This window comes from Choristoneura fumiferana, chromosome 10 (genome assembly GCF_025370935.1).
Source record: "Choristoneura fumiferana chromosome 10, NRCan_CFum_1, whole genome shotgun sequence".
NCBI lineage: Eukaryota > Metazoa > Arthropoda > Insecta > Lepidoptera > Tortricidae > Choristoneura > Choristoneura fumiferana.
The window spans coordinates 17,392,611-17,406,457 of record NC_133481.1 but is presented as its reverse complement, the minus strand read 5'-3'; the positions used below and the strand labels follow the sequence as shown (position 1 = coordinate 17,406,457).

Here is a 13,847-nt window from a genome sequence, read left to right as displayed (position 1 = left end):
CAACGCAAGTTTTCCAATAATTTGTGATAACGTTTGACACTTGACACTTTGGTAGCGTTTAGTTAGCTGCTAGTGAAACGTAATGTTGAAATATACTGCGTTAATAATTTAAACCTTAACTTGTAACTAATAAAGTTCATTTCACGTGAAAAATATTACAAAAGTATTATCGTCTTTAACGGCATAAAATGTTTCCTTATGCTGGGATTACATCGACGCACATTTTTCCGGTTTAAAAAAAAATATCACGGGACACTTGCCCAAATTAAGCAAAGCTTGTGTTATGGATGGATTCTAGGCAACGAATGAACATACTTAAATATAGATAGATATATATATCATCATCCCAGCCTATATACGTCCCACTGCTGGGCACAGGCCTCCTCTCAGAACAAAAGGGCTTGGGCCATAGTTCCCACGCGGGCCCAGTGCGGATTGGGAACTAGATAGATATATACTAAAATTAAAATTAAATAAGTATATTATTATATGATACATACTAAATACATATTAAACACCAAAGACCCGAGAACAAACATTCTTATTTTCACACAATATAGCTGCCCCTACCGGGGATCGAACCGGGAACCTCAAGCTTCGTAGTCAGAAGGGCTACTACGAAATTCGAAAATCGAAGTTCGTATCGTGCCATCCCTCTAACTGTCGTAATAATAATATTATCGTCAGCGGGACAGTACGAAAGGCACGATAGGTACGAACTTCGATTTTCGTGGTAGCCTCTCAGGTTCTTTGTTGTAGTTTTTTAGAAAAATATGGCGCTGTCCATTGGGGACAATTTTGCCAGTGTCTAGTAGGTTTTGTCGTTGTACGGTAAAAAAAATCTAGAAAACGAAATATGAGACGTAATTTTGGATGAACGACGATGACAGCGCGAAACCTTCAGCAGGGCTACTACGAAACTCGGAACTCGAAGTTTGTGTCGTCCGGTCCCTCTGACACTTATACTATTTAATACGAGAGCGAGAGGGACCGCAAGACACTAACTTCGAGTTTCGAGTTTCGTAGTAGCCCTGCAGGTTCTTTAACCCTTCTTTGCATGGTGATGGAAATTTCCATCATAACATTGTCCTTTTAATAAAAGATTGTTATTTATTTTTAAGACTGTCAAATTTCAACAACAGTACAGCATGAAATGGAACATAGTTGTGAAAAAATAAATAAACAAAATTTCGACAGTTCAAATTTGAATTCGCGGGCTTTTAGGAAAACTGAATTACAGCTTTCTAGTACTAACGGTCTCCGAGCTTACCCGCGGACAGACAGACAGACGACAGACATGGCGAAACTATAAGGGTTCCTAGTTGACTACGGAACCCTAAAAACATGCAAAGAAGAGATAACCACTGAGATATCCAGTCGTCTAAAAATAGTTTGATGCATAATTGCAACAAAAACGATCTTTTTTTTTAGTGGAGCATGTTATAGCCAAGAAAGAGCGAAGATAGAAAAAGGGTAGAAGAAGGTTTTGTCCAACAGCGGGGCGGGACACCATTAAGGCTTCCGATAATAACTTAAGTAGGTATGTATTCTCAAAAAAATATCGAAATTCATAACGGTAGGCTTACACAATCTCTACCAGTAAATTATGATGCACAAAAAGCTTATTTTGTTTTTGTTTCCTACGTTTTTCCGCCACTTTTTTCTTTAATGGCTCTAATCTACAGGTAAGTATGTATACCTAAGTACGGTATAAAAATAAAATCCTTCACCCATTTCGACGTCACCACGTTGATTAGGAAGCTCGGCCAATCTGGTCAATCATTTAATTGTAATTGTCGGACGGAACCCGGCACTCGAGGGGCGCGTCCGGCCATTGAACAATGCCTAAAGTACCACGGTAAAGTACTACGGTATTTAGACGATAGAATTGTCAGTAAAAATGTGCAGGTACTTACCTTAGCATGGTTTTGAGAAAGGACTATATATACCTATTTAACCGGTTTTGGCTTTAACATTTATCGCATATGCGAAACTAGACTTTCCCCTTAAAATGAAAATCACAGCAGAACAAAAAGCAAGAATATTCAACCAATGTATTCTACCAGTTCTCACATATGGAGCAGAAACTTGGGTCTTTACTAAAGAGTGTATACACAAAGTACAGGTAGCCCAAAGAGCAGTGGAGAGGAAGCTGGTGGGAATAACGCTGAGGGATCGAAAAACAAATAAGTGGCTTAGGGAGCAAAGTGGTGTCGCAGACGCTGTTCATCGAATAGCTACCCTGAAGTGGCAATGGGCGGGCCACGTCGCTCGAAAGCAGGACTCGTGGTGCAGGAGGACCTTGGAGTGGAGACCCTGGGGCGCGACACGCCCGAGAGGACGTCCGCAGATGAGATGGAAGGATGACATCAAGAGAATAGCCGGGTCAAACTGGATGCAGGTGGCACAGAACAGAGAGAAGTGGAGAAAGCTGAAGGAGGCCTACACCAAAATGGTAGAAAATGGCTGAAGAAGAAGAAGAAGGCTTTAAAATCTCAAATTATGAAGACATAGTCAGAAAGGAGAAATTTATTAAAAGATTAGCCAGTAGGCAATGCGTTTTAGCGAGACGCTCTACGTTTGTTGTTTATAAAAGTTTTCTAACTTCGTTCAGTATAATAATTTTAGTTGCAATTTCCTTTAGCTTTAGTTTGCGCCCATTCACAGTTCCACACACTCACACACAACACACACACACACTCTCAACCAGATTTGACTGAAATTTGCTTGTGGTCAAATTGTTTCTGACACAATATTTTGCATTTTAAGAAAAAGAATTAGGTCGTGTCGTGAAGTCTAAAATGTCTCTGAAAATTATCAGTAAGTAATACCAAACAACAAAGGCAAAATTATTTATTAGACTTATTTCAGAATAAGCAGAGTTACAGGAAGTGGTATTGGTGACAAAAAAGTGGTAGGCGTTTGTTTCAATTAGAAAGACGAAATTGTGTATAGCTAACGCTAAGAAATTGGACTTATTTGATGTGAATCCCCCACAATTTTAAATTATATTATACAAGCCTGTTATCCGCTACTCCGTCCGCGTTGAATTCAGTTTTCACTATCCCGCTGGAACTATGAATGTTTCCGGGATAAAAACTATCCTATGCCCTTCCCCGGGACTCAAACTACCTGTATACCGAATTTTATCGAAATCGGTTCAGCGGTTTAGAAGTGATGAAGTAACAAACTAACAAATAAGCAAACAAACAGACTTACAAATTTTTATTATATTACTGGGAATGGGAATAGTGGGATACCTCATCTGTACCGTAAGACCAAAGTGAAAGACGGCATGGCTGTCATAGCAAAGAAAAAGTATACATAGGCGCAGGACACAATACGAGAATGGATGCGAGTCGCTGGATAAGACGAGTCCTAGAATGGAGACCTGAGCGGATACTCGGGGGCGCGGCAGACCACCGCAGCGCTAGATGGACGACGTTCGACGGCACGGAGGTCGAGACTGGATGAGATCGGCACAAGATCGCCAAGAGTGGAAGAAGAGGGAAGAGGCAATCCAAGATTGTGTAACCAAAAGGCCACCATGATGATGATGATGAATCTGTACCGTACCCACTCTCTCACTGCTTTTTACTAACGCAAGCATGCACTTGAAGATTTATAATTAGCTCTATCGATAAGCCAGAACGGCTACGTAACATTGGCACTTGGGCAGAGTGTACTAACCGCGTAGGGCGGGCGGGATAAAAAAAACAAGTATTTTTTTTATGAAATTATTTGTTTTGTTTTGTGCCAGTTGTTTTGTGTTGTTATCTGCCATGGGTACGGAGGATGCTAATCAGTTGTTGTCTATGGAATTCGAAGTTTACGGACAGGTGCAAGGTAAGCTTTTTAGGGTACCATATCCGTAGAGTCACAAATGGAACCCTATCAATGTCGTGACATTGTCCGTCCGTCTGTTCATCTGTCATAGGGCTGTGTCTCATGAACCGTAGTACGAGTAGATAGCTGAAATTTATAAATAATAATTAATGTGTATTTTATTACTGCTTTAACAACAATTAACAAAAATTAAATTAAATTAAAAATCAAGGCGGGTTCCAATACATGAACCGTATTACATATTTCATATTTTTATTTTTATTCTATTATCGTTATAACATTTAAGTAAACATACAGTCCTCAAACTCAAAATAAAAGTAGAGATAAATATAGGTTATCAACAAATAATTAGAACCGGTTAAGCGTGGGTCGGTCATAACATTAATGAGGATATAATGAAAACTTCATAATTTATCCGTCAACGGCCGTAGTACTTTGTGCACATAAACAAGTGCAGTCCGTAGGTACCTATTTGAAATAGGTATAGTTATAGGTTAGGAAACTTTTGTCATACTTACCTTATTCACGCTTCTTTTCTTTACATACAACACCAGACATCTTCAGATATAAAGCGTCACATATAAAAATTGGGAGTTCGGAGCAAAGCAAATTATGCAGTGATTGATGTTTAACGCTTAATACTATTGTTGTGTCTTGTGTTGTGAATTAATGTATTTTCTTTCTTTCTTTCTTTCTTTCTAACGGTGGATTGTTGGGGAGCGGCGTGATGCAGTTGGTAGCAGCAAGGCTATGAAACTCGAAGTTCGTATCGTACCGTCCCGTTCGCTCTCGTATCAAATAGTATAAGTGTCGGAGGGACCTGCAGACTCGGTGCGGATATCGGTGCTAATAACAACAAATATAGACTATTTAAAAGGTGCCTAAAATAAAAGAGTAGACAGTGCCTAGAGTGGCGTAGCTTGGTGGACAAGGGCCCCGGGGCATAGAGAAAGAATTAGGCCATCATCCTTCTTTCCACGTAGCTTGAACTTTTATTGGCCTTCAAAAACATTTAAGTACCAAAAAAAATATTGCTACAACAGCAAAATCTACAGCCAATTCGTAAAAAAATGTGAACCGACACGCTCGAACGACCCTTGAAAACAACTGTATCAAATTTTGTGACCCTAAACACGGTGGTTGAAATTTTGTGCCCCTAAACACAGCGGTTGAAATTTTGTGACCCTAAACACAGTGGTTGAAATTTTGTGCCCCTAAACACAGCGGTTGAGATATTGTGACCCTAAACACAGTGGTTGAAATTTTGTGACCCTAAAGACAGCGGTTGAAATTTTGTGACCCTAAACACAGCGGTTGAAATTTCGAGATTTGATCCTGATCCCGTGGGAATATCGGGATGAAGAGTAGGTAGCCTATGTATTATTCCAAACGAAATCCATCCTGTCAGTTTTTGCGTGAAGTGAGTAAGTAATAAGTATCCATCCATCCTTATAAACTTCCGCGTTGTTAGTGTTAAGTAGGATACGATAGGATAGGATTGTATAAGGTCCATACAGAGATCACAATATTATCCGATAACTCTGCCGCCAAGCAGCGGCGCTTGTACTGCTGTGTTCTGGTATAGAGAGCATAAGTACAAATAAAATAATAAAATTTCATACCTTTTAGTAAGATCCTTAGAATTTTTGGTACAGTCAATGGTAAAGATATCGACACGGCCAAAGTTGCAAAAATTATGTATACTCGGCCTTAATGCATAAAGTCGTGTAGGTATACATATTGACTGTACATGTACAATGTATACAGAACTTAAAAATAATTGTTACTTAAAAACAATAGAGATTTAAAATTATTTTACTCTACTTATAACAGTCTCTACACAAAAGTTTAAAAAACATAGGTAGGTATAGTCTAACATAGAATATCCATTGCAGGTAGTAGGGCCTTGTTTTTTTTGCATTTTTTTTAATCCCATCTTAGGCCTCTAGGTTGGCAACGCATATGCAATCCCCTGGTGTTGCAGGTGTCTATGGGCGGTGGTGATATCTTATCTTACTTATCGTTTGCCATCCAGTAGAATAATAAAAAAAAACAGAATATCCTCCTTTTTTGAAGTCGGTTAATGAAAGGGCAGTCTGGTCGTAGGTGACAGGGTGGTAGGTGGTAGGTGAGGTCGTAGGTCGTGGTAATCCATATATACATATTAAAAATCATAATGTATGTTTGCCATAATGATCATTTGCCATAACTCTTTTATCCTGAGAACATATAGCCTGATAACCATAAATAATGTATGTATGTATGTAAATATCTTATTGTACATAAAACACAAAAAGAAAACAACAAAACAAAAGAGTACAAAGGCGAACTTATCCCTAAAAAATGAAATTAATAAAAATAAAAATAATTTCTGATTATAATAAATCCAATCTAATCTATAGAGTTCTACAGGATGCCCATTTCTGGCTTTAATTTAGCAAAAACATTTAGCTTTAGAGGAAAACGAGCTATGACAATTGATCATTACGACAAACACTACATTTACATTTACATATTATATCGTATATGCTGGACGCGCTGCAGTCAGTCTCCTCAAGATGTTTTTATACAAAGAACAATCCACTTCACGATAGAACTTTTGACCAGTAGTTTCCGATTCAAAGGCTAGTCAATATATCGACAGTTCAGCGCTAATCAGCGTGCAGATATAAATAGCTCAGTGCATCTAGGTCGGTGTCACCGATTGGGACACCATGTTTTTGAGAGAGATAACTGTCGGCCCTGTTTGTCTCCAGTTGTGTCAACAAGGTGCTTTTGCAAATTTTTCAAGAGTCTATAATTGCAAGGTCCCATTGGATCTATGGGTGTCATAGGCGATAGATCTAAAATGGTAGTCGAAACGAATCCTGGCATTCTCTTGGCCGGTTTTTTGCATTACTTACCTACCTCTTCCAATTTCAGGATGTTACTTCACCAAATACTGCAAAGAGATCGCTGAGACCATAGGCATCGTGGGCTGGGTGAAGAATTCCAAGAACGGAACCATCGTGGGGAAGATTCAGGGTGTGAAGACTACGATGGACCAAATGTCAGTACTAGACTACTATCATACATGACCCACTGGAATCCTACTATCTAATTCTTCCGTATTAACATCTTTTCACGCTTAAACCGCTGAACCTGAATGCTGAAATTTGATATGGAGATAGTTTGAGATCCTGAGAAGGACATAGGGTAGTTTTATCACGGAAACTGCATAGTTCCTGGGTCAAATTCTTTTCGTTGCGTTGTTTCGGACCACACTGTCATGAAATTATTTATGTTTTCTAACTAAGAAATAAAAGAAAATGTGGTGCTATTGTTTGTTATCTTTTTTTAGGCATAATAATATTTAACAAGAGAAAGATTAAAAATGCCACCATGCCCTAACAAAAAAATTATACTCCGTCTCTTTTTTTGGGGACGAAAACAAGACAGGGAAAAGAACGTTGTGTTGACCCTTCGACTACTGCATTGGTTTCGTTTTGAGTAGGTACAGAACCTTAACAATGCTCGTTTAACGGTTTTAGATGTAGTAATGATCTAAGTAGGTAGTTTATTAACCTAAATAAAATAAAAAAGACAGAGAGAGAGAGAGAGAGAGAGAGAGAGAGAGAGAGAGAGAGAGAAACATTTATTTACACCTATCCGATACATATAAAAATACATTATATGGAAAGAATAAAAATAACATCGAATAGTATAAAGTGGGCCCCACTCAGCATAATGTCACGGCAAGCCGCAACGCTGTTTTTCGGTGGAACCCATTTAAAAACTAAAACATTATCGCGCGCTGTTCTCTCGGGAACTGTTTTTTCCGGTATGGGTAAGGCCGCGAATTTTGACCAATTTGGACGTTTCAAATTTGGAACGCTGATAAAAAAAAACTGATAACACCTAGAGGTTTAATTTTTTTATTATTATATGACACGATATAAACTCTCATGGTTGCAAATGAGATAATTGATTTAAACCCTTTTTAAAAAATAATAAAAATATATTACCGTCCAAAACGTAACGAAAATTGACTATTTTTTTTGACCACGAGTACTTAATACCTTATTATTTTCATGCTATTTAACTTCTCATGATCATGATTTTATTTAAACAAAATTTTATGATATAACGATAGTCCTACCGATTGCGGAATTATGATAATCAAATAATTTTCATGTTTTATATTTATTTCTTTTCACGTGCCAAAAAACCACGTTTTCGTTACGAATACTTAGGTGACGCTTAATTTAGCTACCTTTAACGCCAATTTCGGTAGAAATTTGTTTTTGTACACTGGCAACTAATACTCTAATAGGGCAACATCGATGAGATTAATAAATCTCATCAGTTTGTTGACAAACAGCCATCAAAAGTGACGCGGAGTTTTTTTTTCGAAAAAACGTCGAAAGTGCTTGTTCGATTTTAAGGGTAAATAGTGATTATTTTTAACTGGTTGTTTTTTCATACGATAGGGTAATCTTTTCCATGTAAGTGGCATGTGTTATTATGTTCAAAATGTCGTTATTCACCATGATAAACGATTTTTTGTATAAAATACGTTACACTTTCGTTACGATTACGTTACATTTTTACAAAATGCTACGTATTTTGTACATAACGTAACGAAAAAATGTGATAAAGGGAAGTTCACACAGAAAAATTCTAACTTACACCAGTTTATTATTAGGTTTCCAATGACTGCACGCACAGTAAGTTAGTTAGATGGATATTTTGAAGTTAAATAAATTTTAATCTGTAGGTGCAGGGATCGGCACAAGAGAATTGTGGCGAGTTCTGTGTTCACGTCCTGCTACATGCATAGCGTATTTAAAGTGAGAGACAAACGGAGAAATTCACTTACCTACTTAGTTCATTTGTTACCTAAACTTAATAATCATAATAATTTATTTCCAAAAACATCTTTTTACATTGTCCACTTAACTAAGATACTACTTCCTAAATTGGTAAAACCTGTGATTTAGGGTTTTGGCCATTTCTTTGAGGTATTTAATAGCTTGTACAGTCGAAGTCATAAGCATGCTCACAACTAGGTGGTAGGACCTTGTGCAAGGTCCGCCCGGATTGCTACCACCATCTTCCTCGCTAATCCTGCCGTGAAGCAGCAGTGCTTGCACTGTTGTGTTTCGGCGTGGTGAGTAAGACAGCCGGTGAAATTACTGGCACGTGAGGTATCCCATCATAGGCCTCTAGGTTGGCAACGCGTCTGCAATACCCCTGGCGTTGCAGATTTTTATGGGCGGTGGTAATCTCTTACTCATTTGATCGTTTGCCATCCAGTCGAATAAAAAAAAACCACATCCAAATTCGTTATGCTTATAAATGTGCACCTTATTGGCAGTGTTAGAGAGGCATGTAAAGATACACTTTTGGAAAGATGTTCGTCAACTAGAGGGTACTTCTACTTCCACATTCTCATGTTTAGCTCTATAGATCTCATATAGGACAGATTTAAGATCAGTATCGTCAGAAAGTTCTAGTAAAAATAAAAACTTCACTTTATTATATGACATGTATTTTTTTTTCATACATACGTTATCTAATGGGAATTTTTACCAGTTTGATCTAGGCTTTATAAAAATTTGCGTTACGTTTTATGGTAACGTCACGTATTTTTTTTATGTTATTTCTATGTTACATTGGTTAAAATTCGCGGCCTTACCCGTATAAAATGTAGCCTATGTCACTCTCTGGCCCATAAACTATCTCTATGCCAAAAATCACGTCTATCCGTCCGTTTCGACGTGAAAGATGGACAAACATACAAACACACACACTTTCGCTTTTATAATATTACTAGCTTTTGCCCGCGGCTCCGCCCGCGTGGTATTCGGTTATCGCGCGCTGTTCCCTCGGGAACTGTTCATTTTTCCGGGATAAAAAGTGGCCTATGTCACTCTTGGGCTCATAAACTATCTCTATGCCAAAAATCACGTCAATCCGTCGCTCCGTTACGGCGTGAAAGACGGACAAACATACAAACACACTTTCGCATTTATAATATTAGTATGGATAGATATGGATATGGATTATGTGTACGCGACAGGCGCTTAGGTACTTAACTATATGTAATTAGTGACTTAGTTTTTATTTTTTTCTGGCTGCGTACCAACTTCTTAATTGGCTAATTTAGATTGTTAGCGCAGCGTTGTCATGACGGGTAGGTAAACAAGTAAAATAAGACTGAACGATCGTGCCAAAAAATAAAACAACGTACAAGAACACGACAACCAGAGGATCGTGGGTTCGATTCGAACCCGAGCTGGCATCTCTGAGTTTTCGGATTTTTTGTGCGAAATAATATCATTGGTAGAGCTTGTCACCGATCAATCAAAGGACTAAGTATCCAGAAATTTTTGTAGCCGGGGAATGATCAGAAAGATATGCCGAATATTTACCACTTTATGATTTACGTACTCAAAAATACAAATTGCTGTTGGATTGCTATGAGGACCTGAGTTCGATTCCCAGCGCTGGTCTCTTTTTCTGGTTTTTCTGTGCATCCGTGTCTCAGTTTATATTTTCGATATGGTTTCACGGGATACCCGTAAAAGTAACGAATTTGGAGTTGAAATAAAAAAAAACACCCCAAAAACACCAATCATGACTTACGTACTGCAAATCGTAAGAATAAGAATAATACATAACTGATGTTAATATAATATAAGAATAATACATAAAGATGTTATAATTTAAATAGTGGCAAACAGTTTATCCATGTCGGATAATATTTAGTGAATTTTAGTGAGTAATTTACAATTTAAACTCCATCCATCCATCCCAGCCTATATACGTCCCACTGCTGGGCAGAGGCCTCCTCTCAGAACAAGAGGGCTTGGGCCACAATTTAAAATATATATATATATATATATATAATATATATATATATATATATATATATATATATATATATATATATATATATATTTTAATAATGATGATAACTGAAGATACTCGTATACCTAGCCAGTTAAGTTCCGCGTGACGTTACCGTACGACACTATTACGGGTCCGCTTCTGAATTTTGACTCGCTTAATCTTAATGATTTTTGTAATTTTTTGTTTGATTTACAAAAGATAAAATACATGTGCAACATTTAATACATGCAACATTAAAAGGATTGAATAGAATACCTAATATTTTTAAGCAGCGAACTAGTCAATAGGTACAGACCTGTGAGGTAGTAATTTCCAATCCGCAGTTCCGCACTGCAGGGCTACTACGAAACTCGAAACTCGAAGTTCGTATCGTACCATCCCTCTCGCTCTCGTATTAGATAGTATAAGTGTCAGAGGGACAGCACGACACGAACTTCGAGTTTCGAGTTTCGTAGTATTAGCCCTGCTGGACTTGCGTGAGATCTACAATTTTACAGCCCAACCCCTTTCAATCGTAGGTATCAGTCGCAAACTCAAATTCTCGTAGCTCCAAAAATGACAAATAGTTCTTAAATAAAACAGATTTACTTGACAGCATTTACGGACCAGAGGGTGGGATAATAGCTCTGGTACACACGTAACAAGGTAAAGTACATTTTTATGCCCCTTTGCGTAATAGCTTCATTTTTACCGTGAGGCAAGAATAAATCCATTTACGTTCAAGTAAAATGACAAGAAACCTCTTTAAGACTTGGTTGTTTCTCAATTTACGATCCTTTTTACACAGTATAAATCCAGTAACTGATCTCTAAATACGTCCAATTTGTATTCGTCCAAGCGTGCCCTACACTATTTATAGCTACATAGCTAATATAAGATACCTATCCATACGTGTGAGGCTTAAAAACCATAACACGCACCGTGTTTCTTTTAATTTCCGTTGACCAGTTTATGGTTTTGATGTAGCAAACTCTTAGCGTTCGTTTAGGGTATCGAATAATTTAAGAATAGGGTGTTGCCGATACGCGCTGTTAGAGGCTCTGTCTGTCACCATAAACTGGTATTATTAATATTATTACTATAAAGTGATTGAGAAAAGACGCGAACGCATCCGAGTGTAATTTAGTCTAGATTCTGTGTTCTTCTTCTAATGACACAAGGCGAGATTTTTTGTAGATTGTTTCGGTGTAAGGATTAATAGTTATTTGGTGATCAGTGATCATTCACTGTTTATTACTATGCTTTTGATGATGTTAAGGAATTTCGTATTTGATGAAGGTCGAAAGAAGCTTTCACAAGTTTGATGGAATTCGGGATGCCTAAGAGCACGGGACGTTTAGGAGTTTAAGCGCAAGTTGTTAAAAGTTTTACGTGGTTAGATAAAACGTTGATGGTCTTTGTTAATATGTAGCATTTAATTACATGATGTACGGTGCCAACAATTAAAATTTTATAATTTCAAGGGAGTTAGATCGAATAAAAACGTTTGCTAAAAAAACATGAAATTTAAAAAATCAAAAAACCCGACTGCCTTAGAAAATAAAAGGAAGAAAATAAGTCTAGTGGTCTAGAACTCTGTCAAGAAATCATTTAAGGTTCAACAGTCGGGACCCATTACCAAGATTTTTTGAGCTGGTTACGATTTGAATGGGTCCCGACTGTTGAACCTTAAATGAACTTCTTGACAGAGTTCTAGACCACTAGACTTATTTTCTTCCTTTTAGTTTTTAAGGCAGTCGGGTTTTCTGATTTTTTCGTTTTTTCTCGTTAGTGAACTTCTACGCTACGTTTACCGATCCGCGGTCTCTATTTGAGAACATTTCGGCCCCAACGGTCATCTGTTCCCAATGGCCATCTGTTCTATTGTATACAACAGTTATTTATTGATATACCTTCTTTTCAGGGTCGACTGGCTGAGCACCACCGGTTCTCCAGGCTGCAAGATAGACAAGTGTGACCTTACCAACAAGGAGTATCTGGCTCGGCTAGATTACACCAATTTTAGCATACGATTCTAATCCTATAGTTATAAGGATGAGATACTTTTTTATGATTTTTACTTTTGTGGATTTAATAAAAACTGTTGCTACCATATTTTGTATTTTAAACCATTTATTAGGTACAAGCTTTTATTTAATTTCACCTGTCCCATTGTCTGTCTGTCTGTGTGCCTGGGGTACAGCTCCTTGCTTTATCCCAGGACCGGCGCTGCGTGCCAAGCTCGAGTCCGTCTCGCACATCTCACACATGGATTGTAGAAGGAACACAGGCGATAAGATTTCTGTTTCGGTTTTGTTCACTGACACATCAAAGCCCACCCTAAATCTTTGCACGCATTTCAGCTGCAGATATTTTTAGCAGATACCGTAAACTGCTTCAACTTAGCCCTCTGGCCCCAAAATTGCCTGATTTGATTTAGAGTCGATAACTTAGCACTCGTATAGGTTATAAACTCTTATCTACACGGGAATCATTATTACGGGGGGATAAAAGTTTAAAAACCTAAAAGGTGCTGAGTTATCGACTCTAAATCGAATCAGGCAATGTTGGGGCCAGAGGGCAAAGTTGAAGCAGTTTACGGTACCTATACAAAAGGATTAAGAAAGGATTTTCGAAATTCAAAGAGGGTTAAAAGTTTGCATGAAAGGCCATCATTTTTGAAGCTAAAAGCATAAAACTTCATTTTTCAGATAACATTTAAAGAAAAATAATACAACCGAATTGTAACCTCTTTGCAAAGGGGGTGATTTATTTCATAACAGAAAAGCACAGAGTTATAACATATACAAAATTAATTAAATAACATTAAGACCACCCATGTGGGAGTAACTTATATGTATGTATAAAACAATTAAGTAGTAGGTAAGTACAATAACAGTTGCAGCGCGTAACTCAGATGATAACACTTATCAATTAGACGTCTCAATGAATCTGCAAACTTGAACGATACATTCACATCAAGCGAGTTAGAACCTTAATTTCATTGTTATAGGTTGTATGCTGGTGGTGCTATAAGTTTTGTAAGGGCAAGGACCTTTGGTTTTATTCCAGGCTTATTAATAGATTTGTTTTGTATTTCTCTAAAGCACAGAATAAGTAATACCTAG

General features: G+C 37.6%; 1 protein-coding gene across 1 annotated transcript; it reads left to right on the top strand.

Annotated features, from left to right (window-relative positions):
- Positions 1 to 3,688: 3,688 nt before the first annotated feature.
- Positions 3,689 to 12,796, top strand: LOC141431653 (acylphosphatase-2). The gene is made up of 3 exons (XM_074092833.1): positions 3,689 to 3,846; positions 6,769 to 6,895; positions 12,644 to 12,796. The coding sequence occupies exons 1-3, from the start codon at positions 3,732 to 3,734 to the stop codon at positions 12,756 to 12,758; spliced, it is 357 nt and encodes a 118-aa protein (XP_073948934.1). The 5' UTR covers positions 3,689 to 3,731; the 3' UTR covers positions 12,759 to 12,796.
- The last annotated feature ends 1,051 nt before the right edge of the window (positions 12,797 to 13,847 follow it).